This window comes from Maniola jurtina, chromosome 7 (assembly GCF_905333055.1).
Source record: "Maniola jurtina chromosome 7, ilManJurt1.1, whole genome shotgun sequence".
In the NCBI taxonomy this organism is placed as follows: domain Eukaryota; kingdom Metazoa; phylum Arthropoda; class Insecta; order Lepidoptera; family Nymphalidae; genus Maniola; species Maniola jurtina.
In genome coordinates this window covers 3,127,217-3,144,658 of record NC_060035.1, presented here as the reverse complement: position 1 = coordinate 3,144,658, position 17,442 = coordinate 3,127,217, and the positions used below count along the sequence as shown (strand labels likewise).

The 17,442-nt window shown below is 36.6% G+C and overlaps 1 protein-coding gene across 1 annotated transcript in view; it reads right to left on the bottom strand.

Moving 5' to 3' along the window:
- Positions 1–17,442, bottom strand: part of LOC123866881 (general odorant-binding protein 70) — a 32,930-nt gene that overhangs the window by 1,641 nt on the left and 13,847 nt on the right. The window contains exons 3-5 of the mRNA XM_045908633.1: positions 7,551–7,651; positions 4,091–4,126; positions 328–478 (exon numbers count right to left, since the gene is read on the bottom strand). Of these exons, the coding sequence (XP_045764589.1) occupies positions 328–478; positions 4,091–4,126; positions 7,551–7,651 (288 nt within the window). The remainder of the gene's footprint in view (positions 1–327; positions 479–4,090; positions 4,127–7,550; positions 7,652–17,442) is intronic.

Here is a 17,442-nt window from a genome sequence, read left to right as displayed (position 1 = left end):
ATAAAGATAGAGAGTGACAATATTTGGACCAAAAAAATAATTACATACGAGTAAATCGTGCGCAGGAAATAATTGCCCGCAAAGGGTGGGGACGATTGTGGTGATACACTTTTACTTCCTTGAAGGTACAATGTAAATAATATACCTTGAAGGTACAATGTAAATAATATACCTTGAAGGTACAATGAAAATAAAACAGTGACATTACCTCAATATTATGACTTTGATGAGAAATCACATTTCTAGTAACTTTTTGTCAATGCGAGTAAAAAATATTAAATATCAGCTTAAAGACCTTCCTAGTGTGGGGAACCGGTAGTTACTCACCCATAGGTACAGTCCGGGAGAACTTGTCGTGGTTCCTCATGAGGCACTCGCGAGAGGCCTCCAACACGGCCATGAAGTAGCCTCGCTCGTTCACACCGTCAGAGTACAGCCCGACCAGACCTTCTAGTGTAGGGAAACCATAGCCGTCCACCTGAAAGTAGTAATAGCATAGAATACTTAACATCTCCCAGGGTAGTAGTAACTACTAATAGCTAGGACTACTAGCTACTGCGACGCTTGGCGACTGGGTCACGAACACCGAAGCAATCTACCGCGACCTAGCCAGCAACGGCCGCCGAGGTGGACCCTCCACCGGGGACCTATTTCTAGATTACTGCGCGTGGTCTACATGGGCGACAAAAAATGGGTCGCCCGGAGCTCTGGCCAAGGTGGCAGGCGGCGATCATGCCCATGTCGCCTGTCCCCCATCCTTTGGAAGTTTTATACCTATTACCAGTTTTTAACTTCGTTTACGTAGAAAAGCGCAACCTAACGCCGACTAAAAGTGGGCACCAGTGAAATATAGACCTTATTGCTTAATATTAAGATTTTAAACACAAGAAGAATAGAGACTGGTGCTATGTTGCTCATAATAATTCAAATAAAATTGCCATATTATTCCTTCCAAAGTTTCTTGCTTGCATCTTTAACTCCATCATCAATTGTCTTCAGGTAAGATCGCAATCAGGGCGTAGCATGTAGTCGAAGAAAAAAAGAACTTCGACTTTTAAAATTGCTTTTTCTCAAGCAGTCTACAAAATTTTGCTCAGTTTTGTTCAGCGCAGTTATGCTGCCCATATTGCTTAGGATAATATTTTCCTATAATTATTGCCCATTAAAATCTTCTTAAAATCTCTAACCGTTTGCAAGTTACAGCTTTCGTTATAGCTCTTCACATTATGATAAATGAAAAGAGTTCAACGCGGGTGAGGCCCTTACTGCAATTATTTTTGTGCTTATAATATACCTTGGTATCCTTTGGAATCATACATAAATATAAAATTCCAAATAGGAAAAGCTCAATACATTCGTCTTTGATATTACTTATTTCAAGTTCCTACCTATTTTACGCGTACAGGGTTTTTAATGCTATTGCCAACTGGACTGCTAGTGGCGGCCACTAAAAGCCACCACTACTGGTGAGCCACTAGTGGCTGGACGCAGCCACCAGTCGCAGCCACTAGCGGCTAGAGTCTATCGTCCATTTCCCACAGTGCACAAGCTTTTAAGCCCACCCCATTTAAACTCTGGTGTATTATCTATACTAATAAATAAAATTGGAGTGTCTGTCTGTAATTTCGAAATAACTACCGCATATTAAGGTCATATGGTTATTTGAACGATACTATAACTGAATCACACGTTTTTAAAATTTTTGTCTGTCTGTCTGTCTGTCTGTCTGTCTGTCTGTCTGTCTGTTTGAAAAGGCTAATCTTGGGAACGGCTGAACCGATTTTGACGGGATTTTCACAGACAAGTAGAGAATTGACCGGGGAGTAACATAGGCTACTTTTTTAACCGACTTTCAAAAAGGGAGTTGTGTTTTTCTACCTATGTACACCGAAATCTTCGAGATTTCTGAACCGATTTGCGTCATTTCTTTTTTAATCGATAGAGGAACTGTGCGAATTTGGAGTCCAACTCCTCAATCCTGATGCTGCAGGGGATCTGACCAATCCACGCGGGCGAAGCTGCGGGCATCAGCTAGTCTATCAGTAAGTACTCAGTGTTACAATTCTATTACGTGCAAATTACGTGGCTAGATTTTGTTTTACGTCCTTTACAGACAACTGGAGTTAATTTTGTCTTTATATCATTTTAAAACATGACCGTATTTTCCTTTCTTGTGGCCATTTAATAAGTATATTATGCTTGTAAGACCTTGGGCCGGCTTTGCACTAATTGAATCTCTGGCTCTAATAACAGGCCGGCTTCAACATTTTTATGACAGTTATATTTCTGAGGGGATTTTCAAGCAATAAATAGGCGAATTTCTTTTCGAGTTTTACGACTCGCTCAGAGATTTTAAATCAAAAAGCAACGTGCCCCGTTCCTCTGCCCGGGAGAGGAGATATAAGTACATTCCAAACTGAAAAGTACCCGACCACTGGGTGCAAAAAATACATGGAAGAGTACCTGAACGGTTGATGTATTGTTCAATATTTATGGGCAACAATTATGGGCTAGTAGTTAGTAGGCGTTGCCTAACAGCTAAAGGAATTTGAATGCCTTGTTTAATTATCTTATTCTTTTATTTCAGTGTAAATATCTGAAATATGCAACCAGTATTCTTGGCATCATTCCACGCGCGCATGATTTATGCAGTAATTTGGTTGGGTAGTAAGGTTTATCGTAAATAGTAATAGGTATTTTCAATTAAAATAAGATAAACTGCAGCATAACCAAAAGGAAGTTAGGAAAGGAAAGGAAGCTTATTGGTTTTAGCAGTTTATGTATGCATGAATGTGTGGCACATAATTGTTCCACAGCAGTGCTAAAACTGCTAAGCCAATTTTAATGCATTGATTCGTTACTATAGTCCACGTGACATTTTATACGAACAATAACAAAATACACAACAGATAAAAATAAACACAACAGATAGATAAATAATGTTACATCCAAAAAAAGTGGGATCTTTGAAATGTTTTTGCTATCGAGGCTATTGAGTAGGGTTTTAAATGAAAGAAGAAAACATTTTGAGTTCAGAAATAGAAATGTGTACATGTAATTAAATGTAACATTAAAATACGACAAAAATACAATTTTACTATGTTTCAGCGTTTATTCAGAGGAGTAGTCAGGTTTTAGTTTTAAACATTGTCTTCAGGTGTAAGACTAGATCGCTATGTCTACTCCTGGGGGTGTAACTCAATGTTAATAGCAAACAAATTGGAGCATCGCGACACAGGCCAAAGCAGTCATAAAACATTAAAACTCGACCTTAAAGGGAGATTGATCATTGTGAACCACAGCCTTGGAATGGTCATAATAATATTATGCTTCGTGTGGAATATTTTCGAAATTATTACAACAGTTGTAAATAACTTTTTTTGTTAAATAAGTACTAATTAATACCAACACTTAAATTACCTAGACCTATGTGTGCTCGATTTCAGCATACGAAATAGTAAGTAATATACTACGTAATATTATTCTGTGCCTAAACTCGACCTACGACCAGGTTTTTACCATAACTTGTACTGTACAAAAAAATACAATGGGATTTAAATGTATTATAGCGGCCATTCGATTTTAAAGCTACCTAGGTAGTTAGGTACCTACCTGTTAGTTTTTAAAATTTACCTATACTTTAGTTGACAAAATTAATAATAATAATACATATAAAAACCGGTCATGTGCGAATCGGACTCGTACACCAAGGGTACCGTACCATCCATCTTTCAAGATTATATACCTATGTACTTTTTAATTTACATGGCAGTCAACTTTAAATTGTATTATTATTACGGCAATAGAAATACACACTGAAAATTTCAACTCTCTACCTATTACTGTTTCGGAGATTACAGCCCGTTGACAGACCGACGGATGGACGAACGGACAGCGGAGGCTTAAATTATAGGATACGGAACCCTAAAATAAAAAGTTTGCTTTATAACGAAACAATGAATAACCCAGTTCCGAACGATCGTAGACGATAATGATGGTTTTCTCTAAAACTAGAGTAAATAATGAGATAGTAATCACTGAGTGAAAAGTAATTCACTTTTACTTTAAAACAAAGTGGGTAGATACTTACTGCTTTCACTTTCCTGTACACGCACTGCAGTAGGCACTGGAAAATTGAGAAAAATATCATATTAGTTTCCCATTGTTTTCTATGCGTTAAGTGGGCTTTCACATACCTATTCAAGTTTTATCAAGTTCATTCGAATGTGTGGACTAGAGACTACGTTCATCATCATCATGATCAACCCATTGCTGGCCCACTACTGAGTACGGGTCTCCTCAGAATGAGAGGGTTTAGGCCATAGTCTGCCACGATCCCCCAATGCGGATTGGCAGACTTCACACACCTTTGAGAACATAGAGAACTCTCAGACATTCAGGTTTCCTCACGATGTTTACCTTCACCGTTAAAGCAAGTGATATTTAATTACTTAAACACACATAACCGAAAGTTAGTGGTGCGTGCCCGGGACCGAACCCCCGACCTCCGATTAGGAGGCGGACGTTCTAACCACTAGGCTATCACGGCTCCTACTACTTACTAGACTACGTTATGTTTATGTAATTTTGCGCATGACTTATGCACTTCTACAGCTGGTGTTAACGTATTTATTCAATGTAAACATCGGATTTATTAACGTTACAAAACTGTTACGTAATTTAAAATCTAACATAAATCTCATAATAAAATTGTAGAAAAGTGGTGTCTGTACAATGGAAATATATAAAAAAAGTAGCAGGGGTGGTTATTATATCGATGCCGAACCCGAAATTGTAATTTTTTTTTTTTGTCTGTTTGTCTGTGTGTTTGTGCACGCTAATCTCAGAAACGGCTTATTCGATTTAGATACGGTTTTCATTAATATATTGTAGTAAGCTTCACTTAACATTTAGTGTTTATTTCATGTCAATCGGTTCATAAATAAAAAAGTTATGTCAATTTAAAGAATCACGGCGAACATTTTTAACGTACTACCCAAACGACATATGTAATTCAAAATATGCTGCCCGAAAAGTCACTATTCCACGCGAACGAAGTCGCGGGCACAGCTAGTCTAACATAAATCTCATAAAATCCTAAAACTTTTTAGTTGCCTGAAAATCCAATAACTTTTTAGTCGCCTAGTAGAGATCACTAATGAGCGAACGTAATTTAAAAATAAAATCAAACTTTACTTTCTCATAAAATCCAACAATTTTTAGTTGACTGGAAAATCCAACAACTTTTTAGTCACCTGGGAAATGTCACTAATGAGTAATGAGCGAACGTAATTTAAAATCAAACTTTACTATCTCAAAATCCAACAACTATTTAGTTGCCTAGTAGAGAATAGAGATCATTAATGAGTGATAAGGCCGCCTTTTGTATCCTACTTTCGTCTGTATTTTCTGTTCTTTAATTTATGGTTATTTTCCTTTTTGTGGTGATACAAATAATAAAAATACCTGCATAAATATTCGTAATATAAAATTGTATTAACTTGTATTCACATAACTTCTTTCAAATAGAATTTCTTTATGACTGATCGTTGGCAGACCTATCTGATAGTTGCAATAAAGTTAAAAGGGACTTCTATTTAGGTAACGTGGCTAAATGGATCTTTGCAAAGACCTCAATATAAATGAGCAAAAATTTTATTGATGACGCCCCTATAATCTACCCTACGAGGCACCACCAAAGAGTTTTATCATTACACATGTGCATCATTTGATTTATCATATCATAAAATTTGATATGCTTTTACCGAGCTGATTTTATTAGTACCAAGTGGTGTCTGTCTGGAATTTGTTTTTTTTTTTACATTTTAACTATTTGTACAATCTCCATTTACGATTGCAATTACGTCTATACGAGTAGGTTCTTAGCAATATTGATTTATTATGCCTAAGTTACGGGTAAATGAGGCAACTGAATGAGGATACCTAGGTTTTAAGATTTATATCCTAGTCCTAATAAAACAATATATATAAAATACTAGCTGACGCCCGCGACTTCGTCCGCGTGGATTTAGGTTTTTTGAAATCCCGTGGGAACTCTTTGGTTTTCCGGGATAAAAAGTAGCCTATGTAATCCAGGGTATAATCTATCTCCATTCTAATTAATTTCAGCCCAATCCGTCCAGTAGTTTTTGCGTGAAGGAGTAACAAACATACATACGCACACACACACACACACACATACAAACTTTCTCCTTTATAATATTAAGTGTGATGTAAAAGGTTAGATGTTTGTTACTCTTCACGCTACAATTACTGAACAGATTTGGCTGAAATTTGGAATGGAGATTGCTTATGCCCTAACTTTAATGTCGCAAAATAAGACGTATATAAATCCAAATAGTTAGAGGTGCATGCCCAGGACAAACCCCCAACCTTCCGAGTAGGAGATTGACGCCATAACTACTAGGCTATCATCCACAGATAACTTTTTTTATCTATGCTATCATCGCTCTCATAATATAGCTCATAGGAAAGATTAGATTCTGTTGGGATATTTTGAATTTATAGGAAAAATATCAGTAAAAAGAAAAGCTTGGACGTCCTGTTTGAAGTGAGATAAAAAGTCATCGAACGTAAAACAAAAGGATTTTAGAAAAAGAATAAGAATAAGAATATATTTAAATATAAACAATTTAGTTTACAGCCAGTTCCAACAGATTCGAAGTGTAATTTAATTACTAACATACCAACTCCCACACAAAAATTACATAGATAATGTAAATCAGTAAACATTTAATAGGCTTATGTACTAACTAGGAATAAGTATCTAAGAAACCATGTAAATGCTGTATGTGATCCAATAAAAAGATGAAAAAAGAGAAGAAGCAGTAGCATTATCTCATAGTAATAAATATGTATAATTTTGCAATTTTACACTTTTTTTATGCAAAATCGTGAAGTAAATGTTTCGCTTATGTTTCATAATTAGGTAATTAGGTATAGCCTCTAAAAGTCATGCTCTGAATATACATTATGTATAAATTAAAATGCTAAAACATGTTTTAACCATATTGTTTGTTTTAATTCTCAAGATCATCATGTTGACTTTAATTTAAAAGTTTTACCTTTATTTTAATTTTATTTGTTTATTTATTTTTATTTTTAATGAACTTCTAAGGTATCTTTCAAAATTGTAGTTACGTACTAACAATAAGTCAAGTATTATACTAAATAAATAAATAAATAGAGATTTCCATTTTATTACTTCTAACCGTAAAAGTAGTTAAGTAAAAATCACATCATATCTACTTATAAATGTCAGTTTCTGTATTTCTAGATAATCTAAATATATAAAAAGAAAAGCTGAGTTACTGACTGACTGATCTACCAACGCACAGTTCAAACTACTGGCTGGATCAGGCTGAAAGGCATGAAGATCAGCTATATTGACGCAAATATCCGCTACGAAAGGATTTTTGAAAATTCAACCCCTAAGGGGGTAAAATAGGGTTATGAAATTGGAGTAGTTCAATTCGCGGACGAAGTCGCGGACATAACCTAGCTAGGTATATAGGTAAAGGTATATTTACCCCCGCAATCCTCTTCTCGTCGTGAGTAAATGGCACCTCCCTCTTGTTTCGTCGCCGTTGTGTGGGCATCGTGTGCTCTTCCTTAATCACATCTAGGGCCTCTGAAATGATACATGAAAACTTTTTATTTATTTTACAGATACCAGTTATCCTTTGACTGCAATCTCACCTGGTGGTAAGTGATGATGCAGCAGAGTTGGGTATAGCAGTTTTTGTCGAACCCATACCTCTGGTTTCTACACGGCATCGTACCGGAACGCTAAATCGCTTGGCGGCATGGTTTGCCAGTAGGGTGGTAACTAGCCACAGCCAAAGCCTCCCACCAGACCGAAACAGAAATTATAAAATTCTAAACCACCGTCGGGAATCGAACCCGGGACCTCTCACTAATAAGACCACGGCGCTTTCCACTACGCCAGGGAGGTCGTATTTAGCAATATATTATGTATTTAAAAAAAAATATAAACTCATATGTTTTTTATTAAATACCATTTTTTATTAATTTTTAATTTCTATTTAATGATAATAATATAGCCAAGCGCTATAGGTACTAACGCTTGGCTGCAAGCAGACCTGCTGGCAAGTTATGATCAATAAATCAGTCAATCATTTATTTATTTGCTCAAATGCAGGTTAGCATAGATTTTACAATTGCAGCATTGATGCAGCCTAAGCCCATGTTAAAAAAAGGAAGGAAAAACTATTGCTGGAAGAGCGTTCCTTAACCTATCTCTCGAATAAAAAGATAATATGATCGATGTTTTTAATTCCTTCTTTTTAATATAGCATGCAAAGGCAGCCTTAATGCTTTATGCAATCTTTATAAGAAAAAATAAGACAAACATAACAAAGAGGAGCAGTTTACTGTCGGTATGTAAATTTGTATAGTCATAATATATAGATATGACTAGCTTTTTTAATGGCTTGCAAGTTTCATAATAAAATTATGTCATGACATACAAACTCTAACATGTACTCTACTAAATATTATCACACTAATATTATAAAGGAGAAAGTTTGTATGTGTGTGTGTCTGTGTGTGTGTATGTTTGTTACTCCTTCACGCAAAAACTACTGGACGGAATGGGCTGAAATTTTGAATGGAGATAGATTATACCCTGGATTAGCACATAGGCTACTTTTTATCCCGGAAAATCAAACAGTTCCCACGGGAATTTTAGAAAACCTACATCCACGCGAACGAAGTCGCGGGTATCAGCTAGTAGATTAATAATGTTATGAACCTACCTATCCATAGAGTGCATGTGTACATGCGTGCAGTACGATTTCATAGGTAACACTCGAATGAGCATGTTATGCAAGTAAATGGGTCAAACTATTGCTAACTTGCAGGTGTGTCCCAACATGACAACATACAAACCTTACCAACGCAATATAGGTTCGAGTATAATCGAAGTCTAAAAGGAAACCTTTTCTATTGACAAACTGGTTTACGTTTGTATAGATTTTCGAAATTAGTTAATGTCTTACCCACTCGTATACATATAAAAATTTATAAAACAGATAAGGTAATGAAATTAATATATAATGCTAGAAAGTTTACTCAGGAACTTTTGCGTAGAAATCAATTTATTATTTGCAATTTTTTGCAGTGGTGATTCAATATTAATCAGTAGGTACCTATAATATTCTATCGAATGTTACTTGTGTTTACAAATATTTCCTTGTACTTTTCTACGATTTGTAGGATTTTTAGGGTTCCTTACCTCAAAAGGAAAAACGGAACCTTTATAGGATCACTTTGTTGTCTGTCTGTCCGTATGTCCGTCCGTCCTGTCTATCAAGAAAACCTGTAGGGTACTTCCCGTTGAGAAGGTAGGTCTTATAGCACAAGTAAAGGAATAAATCCGAAAACTGTGAATTTGTGCTTAAACATCATTAAAACAAAAAATTAAAATATCATATTTCAATTTTCAAAGTAAGTTAACTATACCAAGTGGGGTATCATATGAAAGGGCTATCTATACCTGTATATTTTAAAACAGATTTTTATTTATTTTTATGAAAATGTCGGAAAAATTTCCCGAGTACGGAACCCTTGGTGCGCGAATCTGACTCGCCCTTGGCCGGTTTTCATAAACTTAATTCTCTCATCAGTTTTGCGATCTATAAAACAGTGGTAATAGGATCTTGTTGGCACCCTTCGGATACGGAACCCTAATAATCACATTGTTTTTTAACACAGTTCATTAAACTTTCTGATTACGTATTGCTACATAACAGTGCCCTTAACGGTTTCATATAACAAAAAGCAAAGTTCAATCGGAAAAAAGTGACACACATTCGCCATAATAACTACGTGAAAATTCACTAATGAGATATATATGACGCTAATTGCTCGTTAATTTAAAAATGGCGGATTCCCAAATTCAAGTGGATGACCGCGTCAAGCCTTTTTTGGTAACTTTAGGGGGCGTATGGACTGGCCTTATGAGTGACGTCATTCTGTTAGGACAAGTCATAAGTAGCGTTGTTGTAGAATAAGTTCTTTTGAATTTATAGCTTCTCTGTCGTGGTAATCTAGATGGTAGTAAGTCAGAATGAATAGTTTCAAGGAAACGGTGCTTAAAATTTCGTTCTAATATGACATTATTGGATAAGGCTTCTTACGCACTGCATCCGAATTGAATCCGAGAAAATTCTGATCTACGAATACTTACATAAGTTTTCTAGATCAGAGCACACGATTTTACAATGCGTCCCTTTAAAAATGGATGTTGCTTGCGTATTTTTTTTGAGACTTGATGGGTTGGATTGGATGGAGTGCGCAAGCGTTCATATGCTTAGTAAGGAATATTCGGTCCGTTAAAAATTCTTCGGCCGTGGCTAGTTACCACCCTACTGGCAAAGCCGTGCCGCCAAGCGATTTAGCGTTCCAGTGTAGAAAAAAAAACTGCCATACCCCTTCCAGGTTACCCCGCTTTCATCTTAGATTGCATTATCACTTACCACCAGGTGAGATTGCTGTCAAGGGCTAACAGATAGAAATCTGAAAAAAAAAGCATTTGCGAGCTGAGTCTCTGTGAAAAAGAATCCCGAATCGGTTCGAAACTAGTCGGGCTTACGTCAACTATGGGTAGGTTCTTACATTGAGTAAAGGCTACTTCTTATATATATTTATAGTAGTCCTAAGTAATATAGCTTTAATGTACCACAAGCTACCTTTATCTACGTGTGATCATTTAGTAGGTAGGTATAGCACGACATTTGGCAAGTAGACTCGAAAGTCTTAAAAGTAAACTTGTTTTTCGGTTAGTGATTCAAAGGTTTTAAAGGTTAACAGTGATGATTCCTGGTAATATGTAGTAAGCATATCTACTTGAATTAAAATGAAATAAAAATATCAGCAACAATGGTTCGAGATCATAATAGATTGAAACTGTTATTGTATTAGGAGTGGCAAAGCTACTAAGTACAAAACTGATAATGTTTTAATAAGGATACTAAAGACATGGAATGAATAGCTAGATGCTGTATGCTCATTAAATAGTAGGTATAAACACCATAATATGAAAAAAACCGTTCCTATTTTTTCCTACTTACAATGACGTCACGCGATCATCTAGTCATGATCACAACGTGCAAACACTAGCATTTAGTGATGATCACTACGTGCAAACACTAGCATTTAGTGATGATCACTACGTGCAAACACTAACAGTTAGTGATGATCACTACGAGCAAACATTACCATTTAGTGATGATCACAACGTGCAAACACTAGAATTTAGTCGCCAGGAGTCAGTGAGGCAACAGACTTTGACAGGAGAAAAGATCGATTTTTCATATTCGGAAAGAGGAATGATTGAACAGAGGAATGAAAGTAAAATAGGAGCTTGGTTCTTTCGGGTACGTACGCTGGACGGACAGCTTGCGATATCTAGCAACTCGGGTGAAATCTATAGACCACACTCAGACTTTGCTTAGACTTAAGACAGAGTTAAAACAAGACAGATGTCTGTAACATAAATCTCTCTCGTTTTAACTCAATCTTGAGTCTAAGCAAAGTCTAAGTGCGCTCTATAAATATCACCCTAAGTCCCTGGTAGGTACTGGTAGTAACTGGTGGATACCTACTATGAGCAATCTTTGAACGATAAAATCAATGACTAATGTACATAATGTAATGAGTAAAACCATAACAAAATCATTTCCGATTTTTGCACGTCTCTAGTACTAAACTATATTTTTGGTAGGTAAAGCAATGATTAATTTAATTTAACCTAAACTCTTTTAGGTACAACAAGGTGGCTAGATTAGAAAAGGTTTTTTTAAATTTAAATAAACTTTCAGCAGTAAGAACATGACTTGCTTTTAAGAGGGCTCTCTCCGTCACTCGTTTCCACTCGTTTCATACAATCGTAGTTCCAATTTCATTTGAATATTAAGCAACCAAAGTCCATGAAATTTTGCAGACATATTCTAGAAACTAATATCTATGTCTGTGGTTTTCCAGATTTCTGTTAAAATACAAGGTTTCAAAGTTACACGGTCTTAAAATTTTCATACAAATCTTTGAGCCCCTGTAATTTTAAAACTACATATTTTTAGAAAAATCTAAAACACCACAGACACAGATATTAGTTTCTAGAATATGTCTGCAAAATTTCATGGACTTTGGTTGCTTATTATTCAAATGAAATTGGAACTACGATTGTATGAAACGAGTGGAAACGAGTGACGGAGAGAGCCCTGTTAAACAGTCAAATGAATACCACTGCTATAGTTTAGTTCGGAATGCGGAATAGTTTGAAAGGTTTATTAGGTACCTACATGATTTTCACATGGATTTATAGTTGGTTTTGCAGTTGGATTTATGGTTGGTTGTACATCTTATTTTTTTAATAAAGTTACCTATTGAATACAACCTCTTAACTAATCAAAATGAGGTTAATTTTTTGGAATCATTTGGTTAAGTAGTTAAAAGGACTTCGTCTGTGGTGGCGTTTGCTGGCGCGCGTATGTGACTTTTTGGAGTGTTTTTTGTTAGAAGTGGCCGGTTTTTGTGTTCTGCTGGTGTTTATTGGTGGTGAAACTGACTGGGAAGCGCTCTAAAGAGGCGCCGCGTGTATGTCGGTGGGCGCCGGCACTGACGAAGTCATACTTATACATATAGTTTCCTTAACTTGTAAATAACTACACACTTGACATTGGCTAATCAGTGTAAAGCCAGACGAGAGAAACAAAAAAAAAGTAGTTAAAACGCCCATTCAGCATCAATATTGCTTGTATCCCAAAACGTGCTAATTGAATCTGAGTCGGTATTGTAGTGAGTCAGTGTGACCTCAGTTACAGTTAAGAGTTTTAACCTTCTCGTAAACACAGACAAACATGTCCGTTGACAATATGTATCGAGGACGGTTTAAGACTAGGTACTGTTATGTAAATCGGAATCACCGTTAAAATTTTGGCTAGTACATACAAACGGCATACCTAGTTATACCTAGTTAAACATATAAAGATATGCCATAGAAATTCTTCTTAGAAAGACTTAGAAAGACTTCAGCAAAGTAATACTTACCGGCTTCTATTCAATATTTTCTTGTTTAGCTTGAAAATTTCAAGAATTTACTTTTGTTCAAATAACGACCTAGACTAGAAGGGCATCGCCGTACTGTTTGTTAATTACATATTTATGTACTAGTTATAATTATTACAACTTACTGCCTACATTATTTATTATAATTTATTATAAGTATTATTTGTAATGTACATAGGTACATAGATGTATGTATAGGTATATTATTTAATACCTAATACAATCCGGCTTGTGACATTTCCTCATTAGGTTTCATTGTGCATTCATAACTAGGTAGACAAACAAATAAAAATGACATACGAAAGGAATATATTATTGTACTGCAATTTAATGATGATCGCGCATCTACTACAAGACAGCCAGAAAAAGGAGCACGCAATACATTTTTCAGCACTGAAAATGCGATTGAGTGACGTTAGCACTTGGTTAGTGTTGTAAAAGAATGCAACCCTATGTCTGTATTTTATTATCTGTGTATGAAATGTCAAAGTCAATGTCTATTATAGCATCTATGTTTCCGCCCTCTTGGTTAAAAAATTACGTGTCCAATTAATTTGTCTCCGAAACAATCTTTGTACAAAATTAGTAAAATTAGTCTCAATAATATTCAGTTTGTGAAGTTAATGTGTTTCATTACTCCAACCACGACCACGTTAAAATCTTTCATGGTAGCAGAGCGTGGTTGGTTGAGTTACGGAAAAGTAATAGACACATCGGAACTTTGAGGTTACATGTACTTACAACGTGGCCGGCACGACACCGAAAATGAATAGTTACAGCAATAATAATATGTTCAACATACAGAAATTGACGGGGCGCGACAATTTTGCCACGTGGAAGTTTAGTGTCCGCACATATCTCGAGCACGAAGACTTATGGCACTGTATTGACGCGACGAAACCGTTCGATGCCGACAAAGATATCAAAGCCAGAGCAAAATTGATATTGCTACTAGATCCTCAGAACTATATACATGTGCAAGATTGTAAGACAGCGAGGGAAGTGTGGCTAAGCTTAGAAAAGGCCTTTGATGATAATGGTTTGACACGGAGAGTGGGCCTCTTAAGGGATTTAATTAATACAAATCTGGAATCAAGCAGTAGTGTAGAAGATTATGTAAGTAAAATAATGACTACAGCGCATAAGCTCAGAAACATTGGATTTGAAGTCAACGATGAATGGCTGGGTACCTTAATGTTAGCCGGCCTGCCTGAAATGTATAAACCAATGATTATGGGACTGGAAAATTCAGGTGCTATCATTAGTGCTGACCTTGTTAAAACCAAGCTTATGCAAGAGATAAAGTCATCCGAGCCCAACGGCAACACTAATGCTTTTTATTCAAATTCAAAGACTTACAAGCCTCCGTTGAAGACAAAGGGACCCAGGTGCTATAATTGTAATAAACAGGGCCATCTAGCCAGATTTTGTACAGCCCCTAAGAAGCAGCATAAACAGCAGAAGAAAGAAGATAATTCAGGTTTTATTGCAGCCTTTTCAGCAACCATCGGTGAGAATAGCAGCAAGTGGTACATAGACTCTGGTGCATCCATGCATATGACGAACAGGAAGGATTGGTTGTACAACGTCACCGAACCACCTATGGACAGCATAACAGCAGCCAACAAGAAGCCGATGGCAGTCAAAGCTATGGGAGATGTAAACATTAGTTTACCCGGTAATAAAAACATTCAGGTGAGAAATGTTCTGTATGTACCTGGTCTGGCAGCTAATTTACTCTCAGTGAGCACTATTGTTAACAATGGGTTTAAAATAACCTTTAATAAAAAAGGCTGTGAAATATATGACTGCAGCGGGAAGTATATATGTTCAGCGACACTTTCAAACAATTTATACAGTCTAAATGTAGAAGAACTCTCTGTCCACCTAACCTCCACAGATGAAGCCGCTAATAATAATTGTATTCTATGGCATACTCGAATGGGTCATCTTAATTTTCCAGATGTAAATAAGTTGCCCGATTGCACCGAAGGTGTGACTCTGGCTCAGAAGAAAAGCAATGTCACCACCATCTGCCCCAGTTGCCTGGAAGGAAAACAGACAAGACAGCCCTTTAACAATGTTGGTACTAGAGCATCGAAGCCATTAGAACTGATACATTCTGATCTGTGCGGCCCAATGGAGAATCTCTCTTATGGAGGTATGAAATACTTTATAACTTTTATTGATGACTTCACACGAAAGGTGTATGTATACTTCATGAAGGATAAGATGAGTGTGCTTGAGATTTTTAAAGATTTTAAAATGAAGGTGGAAAATGAGATAAACTATAAGATAAAAATAATTCGGACCGATAATGGCAAAGAATACTGTAACAGTTCATTACAAAAGTATTTGTCCAACTGTGGGATAACTCATCAAACAAGTACTCCTTACACTCCTCAGCAAAACGGCCTGGCTGAAAGGATGAACCGTACATTGGTAGAAAGAGCGAGAAGTATGCTCTTCTATGCAAATTTGGATAAACGGTATTGGGCCGAGAGTGTTGCCACAGCTGCATATATTGTGAACCGTTCACCAACACGGTCATTGGGTGATAAAACACCATATGAAATGTGGAGTGGTAAAAAGCCGAACCTGTCTCATGTAAGAATATTTGGTTGTGAGGCCATGGTCCATGTCCCTAAGGAAAGGCGCCTCAAGTGGGACAGCAAGTCACATAAAATGATATTTGTAGGCTATTGTGAGAATTCGAAGGGTTACCGCTTAATGGACCCTAAGACACATAAAGTAATTAAAAGTAGAGATGTTGTATTTTTAGAAAAATTAAATGAATGTCACACTATGCCTCTGTGTGAAAGGGTTAAGTCTGGGAATAATGAGAAGAGCACATGTAGCACAGGTAATGTGTTACAGGATAATCTGTCAGAGAAATCCATAGAGAAACAGGTTCCTAATATTTCAGACTCACCAACTACATCAGTAGAAAAGGATGGTCCAGACTCGAGTGAGTATGAAACAGACACAGGTGACCACGATGAAACGTTTTACCCTTCATCTTCTGTTGGATCAGAGTCCTACAGAAATATCACTTTAAGGCCAAGAAATAGGCCTAACAATGAAAAAGATAAAACTAGCCTTTTGTGTCTTATGACAAACCTGACTGATCCGCAGACTGTCGAAGAGGCCTTATCTTCAGTGAATGCGTCCAAGTGGAAAAAGGCCATGGATGAAGAGTATGAATCGTTGATAGAGAATAATACATGGAGCTTGGCAGATCTTCCAGACAATAAGAAAGCCTTACCATGTAAGTGGGTGTTTAAATCAAAAACTGATCAACAAGGCAATATTATAAAATTTAAAGCTAGACTTGTAATTAAAGGCTATGCTCAAAAATCAGGAATAGATTATGGAGAAATATATTCTCCAGTTGTGAAATATTCTTCAGTAGGTTACCTATTCGCTTTAGCAGTTAAACTCAATCTTCATATTGATCAAATGGATGCCGTCTCAGCATTTTTGCAGGGAGAGATTGATGCTGAGATCTACATGACACAGCCACAGCTGTATGAAGAGGGCTCACAGGTATGCCTCTTACATAAGTCGCTATATGGGCTCAAACAGGCCAGCAGGCTGTGGAACATTAAATTGGATAAATCTCTAAAGGATATAGGATTGCAACGTTCACAGACTGATCCCTGCATTTACTATGATTGTGTTAAAAGGATATACATTGCTGTTTATGTGGACGATTTGATTTTGTTCACATCTCAAAAGGAAGACAAAGACATGATAAAGGAAAAATTAAAATTACATTTCAAAATGAAAGATCTCGGTGAAGTGAGTCAATGTATTGGGCTTAATGTTACTAGAGCTGATGGCAAAATAATGTTAGACCAACAAAAATATATAAAAGAAACATTAAATAAGTTTGGGATGTTAGAGTGTAAACCTGTCAGAACACCTATAGAAGTGTCTGCAAAATTTGAAACAATTTCTGAAGGTGAAACCGAAACAGATTTTCCCTATCAGCAAGCTATTGGCTGTCTACTTTACATTGCTCAAGGAACTCGTCCAGATATATCATATGCAGTGAATACACTGAGTAGATTTAATAAAAATCCCAAATTAGAGCACTGGGTGGCAGTAAAAAGGGTGCTAAGATACTTACAAGGTACCAAGGATTTAAAGCTGACATATTCTAGAGATTGCGAAAACAGAATCTCCGGCTACTGTGATGCTGACTGGGCCAGCGACATCCATGACAGGAAGTCGTGCACTGGCTATGTTTTTATGTTACAGGGAGGTGCTATTTCATGGTGCTCACGGAAACAGCAAACTGTAGCCTTGTCCACCGCCGAGGCTGAATAT